The following is a 12,598-nucleotide window of genomic DNA, read 5'->3' on the forward strand; positions in this document are numbered from 1 at the left end:
CAATCCCCATTTTACAGATAAGGTAACTAAGACGCAACTTGCCATGGGTCACACAGAGCGGTGTTAGAACCCGTGACCTTCTGCTGCCCAGGCCCATGCTCTATCCCCTATGCCATGCTGCTTCCCCAATTAATGTGCAGTGAGAGAACCAAATGACCACCACAAAGGGAAGCAGAATAAGCAAAGGGTCTGGGTAATCAGGGTCGGGGACTGTGTTTCATTCCCACCTGTAATTCTTTTTCAGGAAGCACTTAAATACTATTGCTATTACTATTTATCTCTTGAATACTATAGATTGTTACCATCCTTACTAATGGAGGGGAGAAAACTGAGGCACAGAGAGGCTAGATATCTTTCCCATGATCCTAACGTGAGTGGGGAGGCGAGGAGGGAATGCATTTGAGTATTGGGTGGGGGCACTGATCAAGGCTCTTGGCTCCCCCGCTTCCCCAGTAGGAGAGGACGAGGAGGAGTATTTGAGACTCAGAATGGCCCTAGAGGGAAAAGCACAGACCTGAAAATCAGAGACTCTACCACTTAGCTGCTAAGGTTAAGTGACCTCGGGCAAATCACTTAACCTTTCTGTGCCTCAGTTTTCTCATCTGCAAAATAGGGGTTCCATGCCTTTTCTCCCACCCGCTTAGACCGTAAACCCTGCGTGGGACAGGGTCCGTGTTCAATCTGATTATCTTGTAACGGCTCCAGCGCTTGGCACAGAGTAAACCCTAAACCAGTACCACAACTCTGCTTATTGTCAGCCCCAACTCACCAGAGAGGTCTCGCACAATAGCCGGTTTCCCCGCACCAGGTTTCCGATCATCATGTGGAAGTAGGTGCTGCCGCTGCTCCAGTTGGAGATTTTGTTGAAGGGGTAGGTGTTTAGGAGTTCCTGCAGGGAGAATCCCATAGAGATGAACACAATGGCAGAAAGTCACAGTTGCTCGGCGTCTTCCTTCAGCCCTCCAAGCCAGGGTTGCAGGTGGGTCCCCGGTGAGGCCCGTGTGGGCTTCGGTAAGCGCTCAGTAAAGTGCTCTGCAAATACCACTGATTGACTGGTGACCTTCCGCCTTGCTTCTCTCCAGGGGCTGGGACTATATGCTGCCCTTTGGGAAGACCCGGGGTGGTAGCTACAATTCTCCAACCTTTCCTGGGGCCCTCCCCACTGCTCACAGAAGCAGCGTGGCTCAGTGGAAGGAGCCCGGGCTGGGGAGTCAGAGGTCATGGGTTCTAATCCCGGCTCGGCCGCTTGTCAGCTCTGTGATGTGGGCAAGTCGCTTCACTTCTCTGTGCCTCAGTTCCCTCATCTGTAAAGTGGGGACGAAGACTGTGAGCCCCACGTGGGACAACCTGATCACCTTGTATCTTCCCAGCGCTTAGAACAGTGGTTTGCACTTAGTAAGCGCTTAATAAATACCAACATTATTATTATTATTCCTTTTGCTCTGATTGAAGCCACAGGTAGGCCAATGATCAGGCAGGTAAGGTTGTCGGAAATACCGGTTTGGCTCTTTCCAGGGAATGCCTGAGACAGAGTCCTAAATTCAGTCCTATGTGGCTGGGAGACCCTCCCCCCGCCCCCCCCCCGGCAGAGTCGCTCTTGAATACTATTTGCAAACTTCATTAGCCGCAGAATTCCACTTGACTTGCCCAATGCCACCCTTGTCCTCCATCCCAAATCACCAAGCCAATCAGTCAAAGGTATTTACTGAGCACTTGCTATGTGCAGAGCACTGTACTAAGCATTTGGGAGAGTACAATATGACAGACACATTCCCTGCCCCCAAGAAAGTGCAAAACATTTGGGAAAGTACAATAGAACAGACATATTCCCTGCCCACAAAAGAGTGCAAGCCACCGGTTTCCAGTGATGAGTGAGGTAAGCTACCATGTATTCAGTCACCAAACCCTGCTGATTTCTGCTTTACACCTCTAGAATCTGCCCCTCCTCTCCATCCCCCCTCTACGACTGCATCACTCCTCACTGTCCTTCCTGCCTCCTGTCTCTTGCCTCTCTACCCCATACTCCACTCTGCTGACCAGATCATTTTCCTGAAGAAAAAAAAAAAATCAAACCACCACTCTCCCTCTTCAAAAAACTTCCAATGATTGTCGCTCCATCTTCACATCAAGCAAAACTCCTCACCCTCAGTTTGAAGGCTCTGAATCACTCTCTCCTCACCTATTATCCTTGGTCCTCTCCCACTACGACCCAGCCCAAACACTTCACTCCTCTAATACCAAACCATTCTGTGACTTGCTCTCATCTCTCTCAGTGTTGACCCTTCACTCATGCCTTGCCTGGACCTCCCTCTCCCCATCATTTAAGTCCTATCTGCTCCAGGAAGCCTCCCTGTCTAATCTCTCATCTCCCCATCTTCTTCTCCCTCCCTTCTATGTCACTTGTGGACCCAAGTCCATACCTGCTAAGCACTTCGATCTCCACTACCGCATCTTATATACCTATTCTTACACTCATTTGGTTCCCCTTGTCTTGTCTTGTGCTGTCAAGTCGTTTCCAACCCGTAGCGACTCCACGGGCACATCTCTCCCAGAACACCCCACTGCCATCTGCAATGGTTCTGGTAGTGTATCCACAGAGCTGTAATTTCATTTAACGTCTGTTTAACCCACTAGATTGTAAGACACTTGAGGGGCAGGGCTTGTGTCTACAATAATAATAATAATGGTATCTAAGCACTTAACTATGTGCCAGACACTGTACTAAGCAGTGGGGTGGATATAAGCAGATCATAGAGTTGGGACCCTCCCAAGCATTTAGGTCGATGACCTCTGTCCACAGTAAATGCTCAATAAATATAACTGATTAACTAACAAACTCTGGGACCTACCACAGAAGGCTCCCCCCACCCCGGCCTTATTCCTAAATTCTCTCCACTGCCATGGCAGCAGATCTCCTCTTACCTTACTCTTCGGGTGGATCAGCAAGACTCCGTGCTTATTGATGGCAATCTGTATTATCTCAGGGTAATTTGGCTCTGAAGTTTGCTGAAACATTGAACACACAAGGGAGAGAGGGGGAGTGTAATGATGAGAAGCCACGGGTTCTGAGAAACAAAAGTAATAATTCTCTCTTCCTACCCCCATCTCCCTCCTCTAGAGTACCTCATCGGCAAAGAGCTCGGGAGAAGTGGGGCCAAAAGGACTGACTGCATGAGTCCTCAGTATAGGAAAATGAAGGCTGGACACTAATGCCTCCAACATTTTTTTGATCAGGGAAGCCAGCCCCACAACCTTCAGGGCAGCTGAGTTATTTCCACACAGTTGGCTGGCAAATAATTTCATTTACTTGAAAGACTTATGAGTTCTCTGGGGCCACAATTCTGGCAAACTCTACCTGAGTGAGTCCCTACATCCCCCTGCCTCACTAGAAGGAAGGCTGGGGTCACTGGACTCTACTGGGTACACATTCTGGGAACTTGGCATGAAAGAAGTACTTGGCACAGTCATTAATAAAGTTCCACAACGAAGCCAGATTTTTGGTCCACGTGGGTTTCTCTTTTGGCTAGGAGAAATGATGCGGTGGAGCAATCCGGACACTTATGGGCTGCCTTAGTCTTAACCGTGAGAGTCGACTGACTAGGGAGTAAAGGCTCAGACCTACCTTCACCTCAAAGAAGGCGGACCCAAATGTTGGCCAATGGGAAATATACTTCAGGAAGGCAATTTTGGCTTCATTCACAGTCTTCCCTGAATATTTGTTGTAGGCGAGAATAATATTCTGGAAAGAAAAAAGATCTGAGTGAAAAAAGTGATGATTTCCTCATCTTAGGGCCTGTGAAGGACACTTGAGGTCTTGAGATTTAGCCAAATTTGGCCCCGGGGTAGTGGGGGGACAGGAACTGTGGCTTCTGACCTATGAATGGCTTTCAAAATCGAAGTCCGACTTCACACCTGGACATTACAAAATTTCTAAGGTGGACCGATCGAAAAGCGTTGGCACTCCTCCAGGAGGGTGAAATGGAGAGAGCGGAGAGGACCCAGCACAAGTCACCATGCTCGTGAGCACACTTCTGAAGCCCAAATTGGCTTATTCAAAATAATAGCTTCCAGGGCAGGTACAATTCACTACCTCCTGCCCTAACTGGGACCCTAGGGTCTGAAAGAGGGAATGGATTCCCTGAAAGTCCCTACACACCCACCTTAGATATTTCTTTGCTGGTCTGAGGCCATCTGTTGGCCACAGCAACCCTAATCCTTTCCCATTTCCTCCCTGTCAATTGCATCCATGTAAGCGCTCATGATGATGATGATGATGATGGTATTTGTTAAGCGCTTATCTATGTGCAAAGCACTGTTGTAAAGCTCTGCGGGTGATACAAGGTGATCAGGTTGCCCCACGTGGGGCTCACGATCTTCATCCCCACTTTCCAGATGAGGTCACTGAAGCACAGCGAAGTGAAGTGACTTGCCCAATGTCACACAGCTGATGAGCGGCAGATCCGGGATTAGAACCCATGGCCTCTGACTCCCAGACCTGGGCTCTTTCCACTGAGCCACGCTGCTCAACTCCTCTGGGGCCAGGCTCAGGCTCTAGAAGTTCCAGTATAAAGGGCGTCAGAGGCCATGAGTTCTAATCCCGGTCCTGCCACCAAGTCACTTCACTTCTCTAGGCCTCTGTTACCTCATCTGTAAAATGGGGGTTGAGACTGTGAACCCCATATGGGACAGGGACTGTGTTCAGCTCGATTTGCTTCTATCCACCCCAGCACTTAATACCAGTGCCTGGCCCACCGCAAATGCTTAATAAATACCGCTACTATTAGCATTACTGAGTGACCCAGCAACCTGCTGAGGGTAGAAAGACACCCAAATAGCAACTGATTAATGACCTTCTGAGGGGCAGTGGTGGGCGGAGACCCCAGCCATCCCAGGCCCCAGTGCAGCATGGAAAAGCCTGGCTCACCCAGCGTGAGAAACAAATCCCAAGGGAAATAGGCACCTTTTTCCATTCCTCGGCAGCCATCAGGCGGATCAGGTTCTCCGGCACTAGGTCCTTCAGCATTTTGGGAATGGTGGCTTGCTGAGAGTTGTCGGCGTCAAATTTGACTTTGTAAATCAGCCCGGCGAGTAGGACGGCGTCGTCCGGTGAGCACTTGTGAAATCCCCTCAGGTACTTCGGCAGCTCCTGAAAGAGACGGGGGTGGTGAAAATCCTTGTCGCGTGCCTACGTTGAGCCCGCCGGACTCTGTCCCCCTTCCGCGGCGGCACCAAGCCGACGGCGGAAGCCCCCCATGACCGACACCCACCAGCTGCGAGGAGGGACTGGGCCGTTCAGGCTGACGCCTTCTCAGACACCTTCCCTTATCTCTGCCTCCCTCCAGTCAGGCCAAAGAGCATCTGTCTCCTTCCGCTTCTTCCCTCTCTGGTAAGGTAGATGTGCGCACGTGTCTTATTTCTACCTCAGTCTGGGAGCTGATTTCACCGATTTAGAAACCTATTGTGAATTTCGAGTGGGCTATATCGCCCTAAATTTGGGTTTGAAGAGAATTGCAACAAGTGACCGACTCATTTTCTTTGAGAAATTTGGAGTTGGAAGTTCATGCAAACCAACACGAGAAGCAGCGTGGCCTAGTGGAAAGGGCACGGGCCTGGGCGTCAGAGGACCTGGGTTCTAATCCCTACTAACTCGCTTGTCCTGGGGCAAGTCATTTAACTTCACAGTGCCTCAGTTTCCTCCATGGTAAAATGGGGATTCAATACCTGTTCTCCCTCCTACTTAGACGGTGAGCCCCATGTGGGACAGGGATTGTGTCCGACCTGATTAACTTGTATCTACCCCAGCACTTAGAACAGTGTTTGACACATAGTAAGCAATTAATACCATTAAAAAAAATACAAACCAAGGAATAGAACGTGAGCACCTACTGTGTACAGACCAGTGTACTGAGGATTGGGAGAATGCAGCAGATAGAGGAGACGTGATTTCTGGCCACAGCATAGTTTGAGAACATGCTCATTTTCACATCTGCCAAGTCCTGGCACTAGAGAAGCAGCGTGACTTAATGGAAAGACCACGGGCCTGGGAGTGAGAAGACCTGGGTTCTAATCCCAGCTCAGCCATTAATCTGCTGTGGGACTTCGTTTATGTTAACAGCTGCCTCCCCTTCTAGAATCTAAGGTCATTATGGGCCGGGAACATGTCTTTTGTATACTGTACTCTCCCAGATGCTTAGTGCAGTGTTCTGCACATAGTGAGCACTCAATAAATACCATTGACTGATTGAGGATGACAAGCCTGTTCCAGCCCAAGGGTGCTACGCTCTCGGGCATCAACCAAGGCTCCTGCAGGGTGGGGCTCTTTCACAGGCAAAACTGTGGGGTTGAGTTGAAGTAGCCTTCGGCAGTACCTTTATTCCAGGGGTTCAGGGTCATGATAATAATGGTGGTTTGGTTGAGCGCTATGTATCAGGCACTGGCTTAAACGCTGGGGTGGATAGAAGCAAAACGGGGTTAGACACAGTCCCCGTCCCACGTGAGCCTCCCAGTCTCAATCCCCATTTTACAGATGAGGTAGCTGAGGCCTAGAGAAATGAAGTGACTTGTCCAAGGCCACACAGCAGACAAGCGGTGGAGGTGGAATTAGAACCCATGAACCTCTAACTCCCAGGCCCGGGCCTTAACCACTACCCCACGCTGCTTCCCAGGGGCAGATGGTCAGGGCAGATGGTCTGCTAATGCACTTGGGTGGATAGTTCCTTGGCTGCTGGGACTCCTCTGCTTGCAGCCCCAGAGGCAATCACAGCCTGTGCAGTAATTCAGTCTCTTAAATTGAGTTCAAACCATCTTCTAGTTGGGTCTGGGCTCACTTTGGTTGATATCATTCTGGGAAGAGCTGGGTCTGAGGTTTCTGTCCTGGGCACAGCTCTTATGTGAGTCCTTCTCACTTGTGCCCTAGCTAAGAGGGCATCTCCCACCCTAAATGATGGACAAACCACTCATTCAAAAGACATGATAATAATTATCACTGTCAGATTTGTTAAGCACTTACTACATGCCAAGCACCTTACTAAGCGCCGGGGTAGATACAAGATAATCAAGTTGGGCACCGTCCCTGTCTCACATGGGGGTGGTCACAGTCCACGAGGAAGGGAGTACCAAATCCCCATTTTATAGATGAGGAAACGGAGGAATAGAGAAATGACTTCCCCCAGGTCACAGAGGCCATGTGGCAGAGCCAGGATTACAGCCCAGATTTCCTGATTGCCAAACCCACGCTCGTTCTATTAGGCCTCGCTGCTTCAGAACCGGGAGCCTGCATGCAGTATTTGATTTATGCACAGGCCCCAAAGGATGCCTGCAACAGGCATTCCCTCCTTGCTTTGGGACCTCATGGAATCAGCTACCTGGTGATAATGGAGGATGGTGTCAGCATTCAGATCTCTCCCAGGAGTGACGTTCAGCCAGAGTTTCCTCATGAAGTGCACGGTGTACGGCAAGTTCAGCAATGCCCCTGAGGAAACAACAGTGTTGATGTAACTAGAGTCCTCTCTAGACCGTAAATTCACTGTGGGCAGAGAACGTGTCTACCAGCCCTGTTATATTCGTTTTTTTCTTTCCCAAGTGCTCAGTACAGTGCTCTGCACCCAGAAAGCGCTCAATACGACCGATTGACTTTTCACACCTTTTGCCCTGAATGTGCAGTCAATTCTGCCATAATATGTGTTTTCACTACGTGCTTTAGATGTATCATGGTTGAGGAATTAGAGACTATTCTTTCGTACATCCGTCTAGACGGAGCATGAGCTGGCCAAGATTTCTACTTTACCATGATGGTCTTCAGGTGTGCAACACCCATGCCGAAGGATAACTGACCTGCCCTTCATTCTTCAGCCCTCTCAGGAAGCTCAGGAACTGGAATTACCCTGGCACCTCAGCTATGATTAACCAATCGTTGGTATTAATTGAGCGATTACTGTGTGCAGAGCACTGTACTGAGCACTTGGGAAAGTTGGTAGACATGCTTCCAGTCCACGACGACGAGCTTATAGAGGCCCTATGTCTATGTCCAGGAATTTGTGGTATGGTGACACAATAGAAGCCCCAAACCTTGACATTCCATCAACCAAATGGACTTCAGAGCCTCAGACTCAAATATGGATGGACGATCTAGGCTGCAGCACCAGGGACTGAAATACAGTACCATTGCAAATAACCTTTTCCCCAGGCTTACTCCAGGCAAATTCTGTCCCACCCCTCTTCCAGGTCTGTAGCAGGGAGAGACTCAATCTGATTTACCCAGCACTAATACTTATACCTTGAACTGGCCTCTTCCAAAGGCCTGTTAAAAGCATCAAAAGTATTTGCCAATTAACAATAACAATAATAATCACCATACTTGTTAAGCGCTTACTATGTGCCAAGCACCGTTCTAAGCGCTGGGATAGATTCAAGATAATTGGGTTGGACATAGTCCCTGTACCCCAGGGGGCTCACAGTCATTCGTTCATTTGTATTTATTAAGTGTGTAGTGTGTGCAGAGCACTCTACTAAGCACTTGGGAGAGTACAATACAAAAGAGTTGGTGGACACATCCCCTGACTAATGGGCACGTTGATTATATATAGATCACTATTTACATAAAGTGTTAAGGTGGATGTTGGAGTGACGTGGATGTGGGATGGAGGAATTCCAACAGGGAATACTTCCAGAATGAAGTAGGATTTCAGGAAGGCCCTATATCGGTGGAGAAATGCGGTCAAGCAGGTTTGAAAGAGGACAGAATTTTTCAGGCAGGAAGAAGGTTTTAAGCAATGGCTCAGTGGCAAGAAAGGCAAGAGAAAGTGAGATAAGGAGGAGCAAATGACGTGGCCTGCATGATAAGAGTTGATGTGTAAGAAAACACATCTTGACACCAATGGGCAGAGATTTCTGACTGATGCAGAGGGAGGTGGGTAAACTTTCTACAGACTCATGCAGAATAATGTCATAGTACGATTTGGGCCATAGATGGAAGCAGGAGGTTGATACAGAAGATAATGAGAGCCCAAACCAGGCCAGTGGCCATTTGGAAGGATCTGGGAAATATGGCAGGGTTTAGAGACAGACTAAACGTGAGAAGCGGAAAGAACTCAGGCCCGCGAGTCTGGGGTCCCAGGTTCTAATCCCAGATCTGCCACTTTCCTGCTGCGTGACTTTGGGCAAGTCACTAAAGTTCTCTCTGCCCCAAGTTCCCTCATCTGCACAATGGGTATTAAATCCTCCTCCCTCTTAGTCCCCGTCCCACATGGGGCTCACAGTCTGTGTCCTACTTATTAGTCTTGTATCCATCCCACTGCTTAGAACATTGCTTTACACCCAGTAATCACTATGTGCCAAGCTGGGGTAGATACAAGGTAATCAGGTTGGACACAGTCCCTGTCCCACCTGGGGCTCACAGTCTTAATCCCCAGTTTACAGATGAGGTAAATGAAGCACAGAGAAGTGAAGTGACTTGCCCAAAGTCGCACAGCAGACAAGTGGCGGAGCTGGGATTAGAACTCAGGAAAGAAGACCCTGAAGCTGCCAGCCTCTGAAACAGGGAAGAGGGTTTGTCAACTGGGGTGGGAAAGGAGCCCTGGAACATCTTTAGGGAAACCAAGCCAATCTCAAACTTTCCAAACCCTCTCTGTCAGCACGGAGGAAATCCCCACCCCGGTAGCATTCGTCTAGCCCCATAATTATACGATCTCTGGCAGCAGGGGTAGGCCCCGGCTCTCCTTCGACTTCCTTACCATCCTTCACGGGTTTGTTTTTCTGAGTCCAGTCAGAGACCTGCCTCAGCGAGTCAAAGAAGAAATCGGCTTCGTTCTGACTGATGACCTGGAAGGGAGATAAAGCTGTCAGCGGGTGATGGATTTTGAGACTGTCAGGACAGTCGAAGCCCAAAGGGTCCCGGCTGAACGTGTTCGAATGGGAGGGGGTGCTTTCCCATACTCTGCCTGCTTGGGTTGGATGCGGGTTGGGGTTGGGTTCAGGGAGGGGTGCTCTTTAAGGGAAGGAAGTTGGGATAGTTTGTGCAGGTTCAGTTGGAGGGTTACCCTGGCCCTGCCCTCCATCCAGTAATCACCTTGTCGGAAATCTTGACAAACAAGCTGCAGCCATCCCAGGAGCTCAGCTGCAGTTTGGAGCTGATGTTCTGGCACAGATCCCGCACTTTGGTGTTCGTTCCCACTTCAAAAGTCTGAAACACAGCAGGCCGCACAATCAGGCACGGCGGGTTTGGAAATGAAGGGAGTGGAGGATGGGAAAGGACGGAACACATGGTAGACAATCTGCAAAGAACTGGAGAAACACTACAAAGATGAGGAAGCCCAGGCTTGGGTGCGTAAGCAGCCGATAACTCGCCGTGTATTGCCTTTTCAGGGCAACACTAAAGAAGACAGCTAACATCTGCGAGTCCCTCAGCTCAGCTCTGAGCACCCTGGAAGAACCCATGGTCCTGGTTCCGATTGCAGGAGGGCAGAGGCTTTAGCAAGCAGGACGCCGGGCCAGCCCTTCCCGGACCAAGTTCGGGAACCACTGCTTAGGGCGGCCACACCGGCCCCGGGCTTTGTCCGGGGAGGGAGCGGATGGTTTAGAGTGCAGGAACTCCAGGACTGGCGGGCATCTGAAGGCCCTTGGAGACACCAGCTTGCCTGGAGATGCTAAATTGGCCAGCTCACATCCGACGAAGACGTGAAATCGGCTTCATGGAGTTGATGGCAGGGAGAAGCGAGGAATCTGAAGCAAGAATTGAAGCCTGGCCAGATCTCAATTCTCCAGGCTGCTTGCTTCTCTTCCTTCACTCTGCCCGTTTCCATACTCATTAGCACCTCCACCCAGGGATGGTATGGGGCAGGGACAAAGGAAGTGACACTCAAACCAAGCTTTGCTCCTTACGAGCAGCTCTAGTACGAAGGACTGTGCTTTTGGATCGACCATGGATTTTATAATAATAATAATAATGTTGGTATTCGTTAAGTGCTTACTATGTGCAGACTACTGTTCTAAGCGCTGGGGTAGATACAGGATAATCAGGTTGTCCAGCGTGAGACTCACAGTTAATCCCCATTTTACAGATGAGGTAACTGAGGCACAGAGAAGTTAAGTGACTTGCCCACAGTCACAAAGCTGCCAAGTGGCAGAGCTGGGATTCGAACCCATGACCTCTGACTCCCAAGCCCAGGCTCTTTCCACTGAGCCACGCTGCTTCTTCTCTACAGTGTTAGGGGTGTCATGATTTTTTAAGATTTATTTATATTAATGTCTGTCTCTCCCTCTAGAATGTAAGTTCTCTGTGGGCAGGGAATGTGTCTCTTTATTGTTATATTGCCCTCTTCCAAGGTCTTAGTTCAGTGGTCTGCATACAGTAAGTGCTCAATAAATACAAATGACTGACTGACAAGAGACTTTTGGCCAAACCAAATTCCCAATACTCCGATTAGGCAATAGTGCACAGACTCAGAATTTGGGGGAACCGATCTGATCAAGCCTGCCCTACTCCTGACTGGCATTTCACCCTACCGAGTACAGGTTCTGGACCTCAGCCTCTCCACCCGAGCCAAACTAGAAACAGGCCTGAGGAGATTCGGAAGTGACCCTGGCTCACTTCCAATTCGGGCCATGAGGTGTGCATGATTTATGCTGATGTGCAGCTAGTCCAGTGGATAGCAGACATCCAATGGAACAATCGGGCCAGGCCACCTCCTCCCTGCCCTCTCCTGCCATATCAGCCCCCTTACCCAGACACGGAAGCAGCACAATTTAAGTTTTCAGCTTCCCCAGTTTCCATTTTGAACCAGTCTGCCTGTGGCAAACTATCTTGGGACCCAAAAGACTGGCCAACCAAGCCCAGCTGCCACCGGCTCTCGCTCCAGGGCCTGGAGGACACTGGTGATCCAGAGACCATGAAGGATAAAGACTCTCACCTCTTCTGTGCCATTTGGAAAGAAGATCTTATGGGAGAATTTCGTGGAATTCCTCTGGATAGCCTCCACTTCCATGAGGTGGGGAGGCCATTTTCGGGGGCCAACCCTGGAAAAGACCAACACGAAGGGCTTCATTAATATCACGTCATCATTACTACTTAATCAAAGAGGATTTGTTAAGAGCTTACCTAAACACCGCTCCCTGCTGTGTGCTGAGAGATCTCCTAGCCTAGAGAATTTACAGTCTTAACATAGCATCAGAGTAAAAACAGACGGCACATTGCTGCCGACCTCTCTCCCACGTCCTGCCTCTGGCTCGGAACGCCCTCCCTCCTCATATCCAACAGACGATTATTCTCTCTTACTTCAAAGCCTTATTGAAGGCACATCTCCTCCAAGAGGGCTTCCCTGACTAAGCCCTCCTTTCCTCCTCTCCCACTCCCTTCTACGTCACCGTGACTTGCTCCCTCTATTCATTCTCCCTCCCAGCCCCACAACACATATGCATTTCTGTAATATATTTATTTATATTGATGCCTGTCTCCCCCTTTAAACTGTAAACTCATGTGGGCTCATGTGTTGCACTGTACTCTCTCTAGTGCTTAGTACAGTGCTCTGCACCCAGTAAGCGCTCAGTAAATAAGATTGACTACCCATAAATAAGATTGACCGACTGACTTTAAATGCTCGCC

The 12,598-nt window shown here is 49.5% G+C and overlaps 1 protein-coding gene across 1 annotated transcript in view; it reads right to left on the reverse strand.

The window, feature by feature from the left end:
* Positions 1 to 12,598, reverse strand: part of MYO7B (myosin VIIB) — a 143,368-nt gene that overhangs the window by 3,174 nt on the left and 127,596 nt on the right. Inside the window, exons 40-47 of the mRNA XM_029074169.1 lie at positions 11,907 to 12,012; positions 10,067 to 10,180; positions 9,732 to 9,819; positions 7,365 to 7,471; positions 4,961 to 5,146; positions 3,623 to 3,739; positions 2,923 to 3,006; positions 770 to 889 (exon numbers count right to left, since the gene is read on the reverse strand). Coding sequence (XP_028930002.1) covers positions 770 to 889; positions 2,923 to 3,006; positions 3,623 to 3,739; positions 4,961 to 5,146; positions 7,365 to 7,471; positions 9,732 to 9,819; positions 10,067 to 10,180; positions 11,907 to 12,012 — 922 coding nt within the window. The remainder of the gene's footprint in view (positions 1 to 769; positions 890 to 2,922; positions 3,007 to 3,622; positions 3,740 to 4,960; positions 5,147 to 7,364; positions 7,472 to 9,731; positions 9,820 to 10,066; positions 10,181 to 11,906; positions 12,013 to 12,598) is intronic.

This window comes from Ornithorhynchus anatinus, chromosome 1 (assembly GCF_004115215.2).
Source record: "Ornithorhynchus anatinus isolate Pmale09 chromosome 1, mOrnAna1.pri.v4, whole genome shotgun sequence".
Taxonomy (NCBI): domain Eukaryota; kingdom Metazoa; phylum Chordata; class Mammalia; order Monotremata; family Ornithorhynchidae; genus Ornithorhynchus; species Ornithorhynchus anatinus.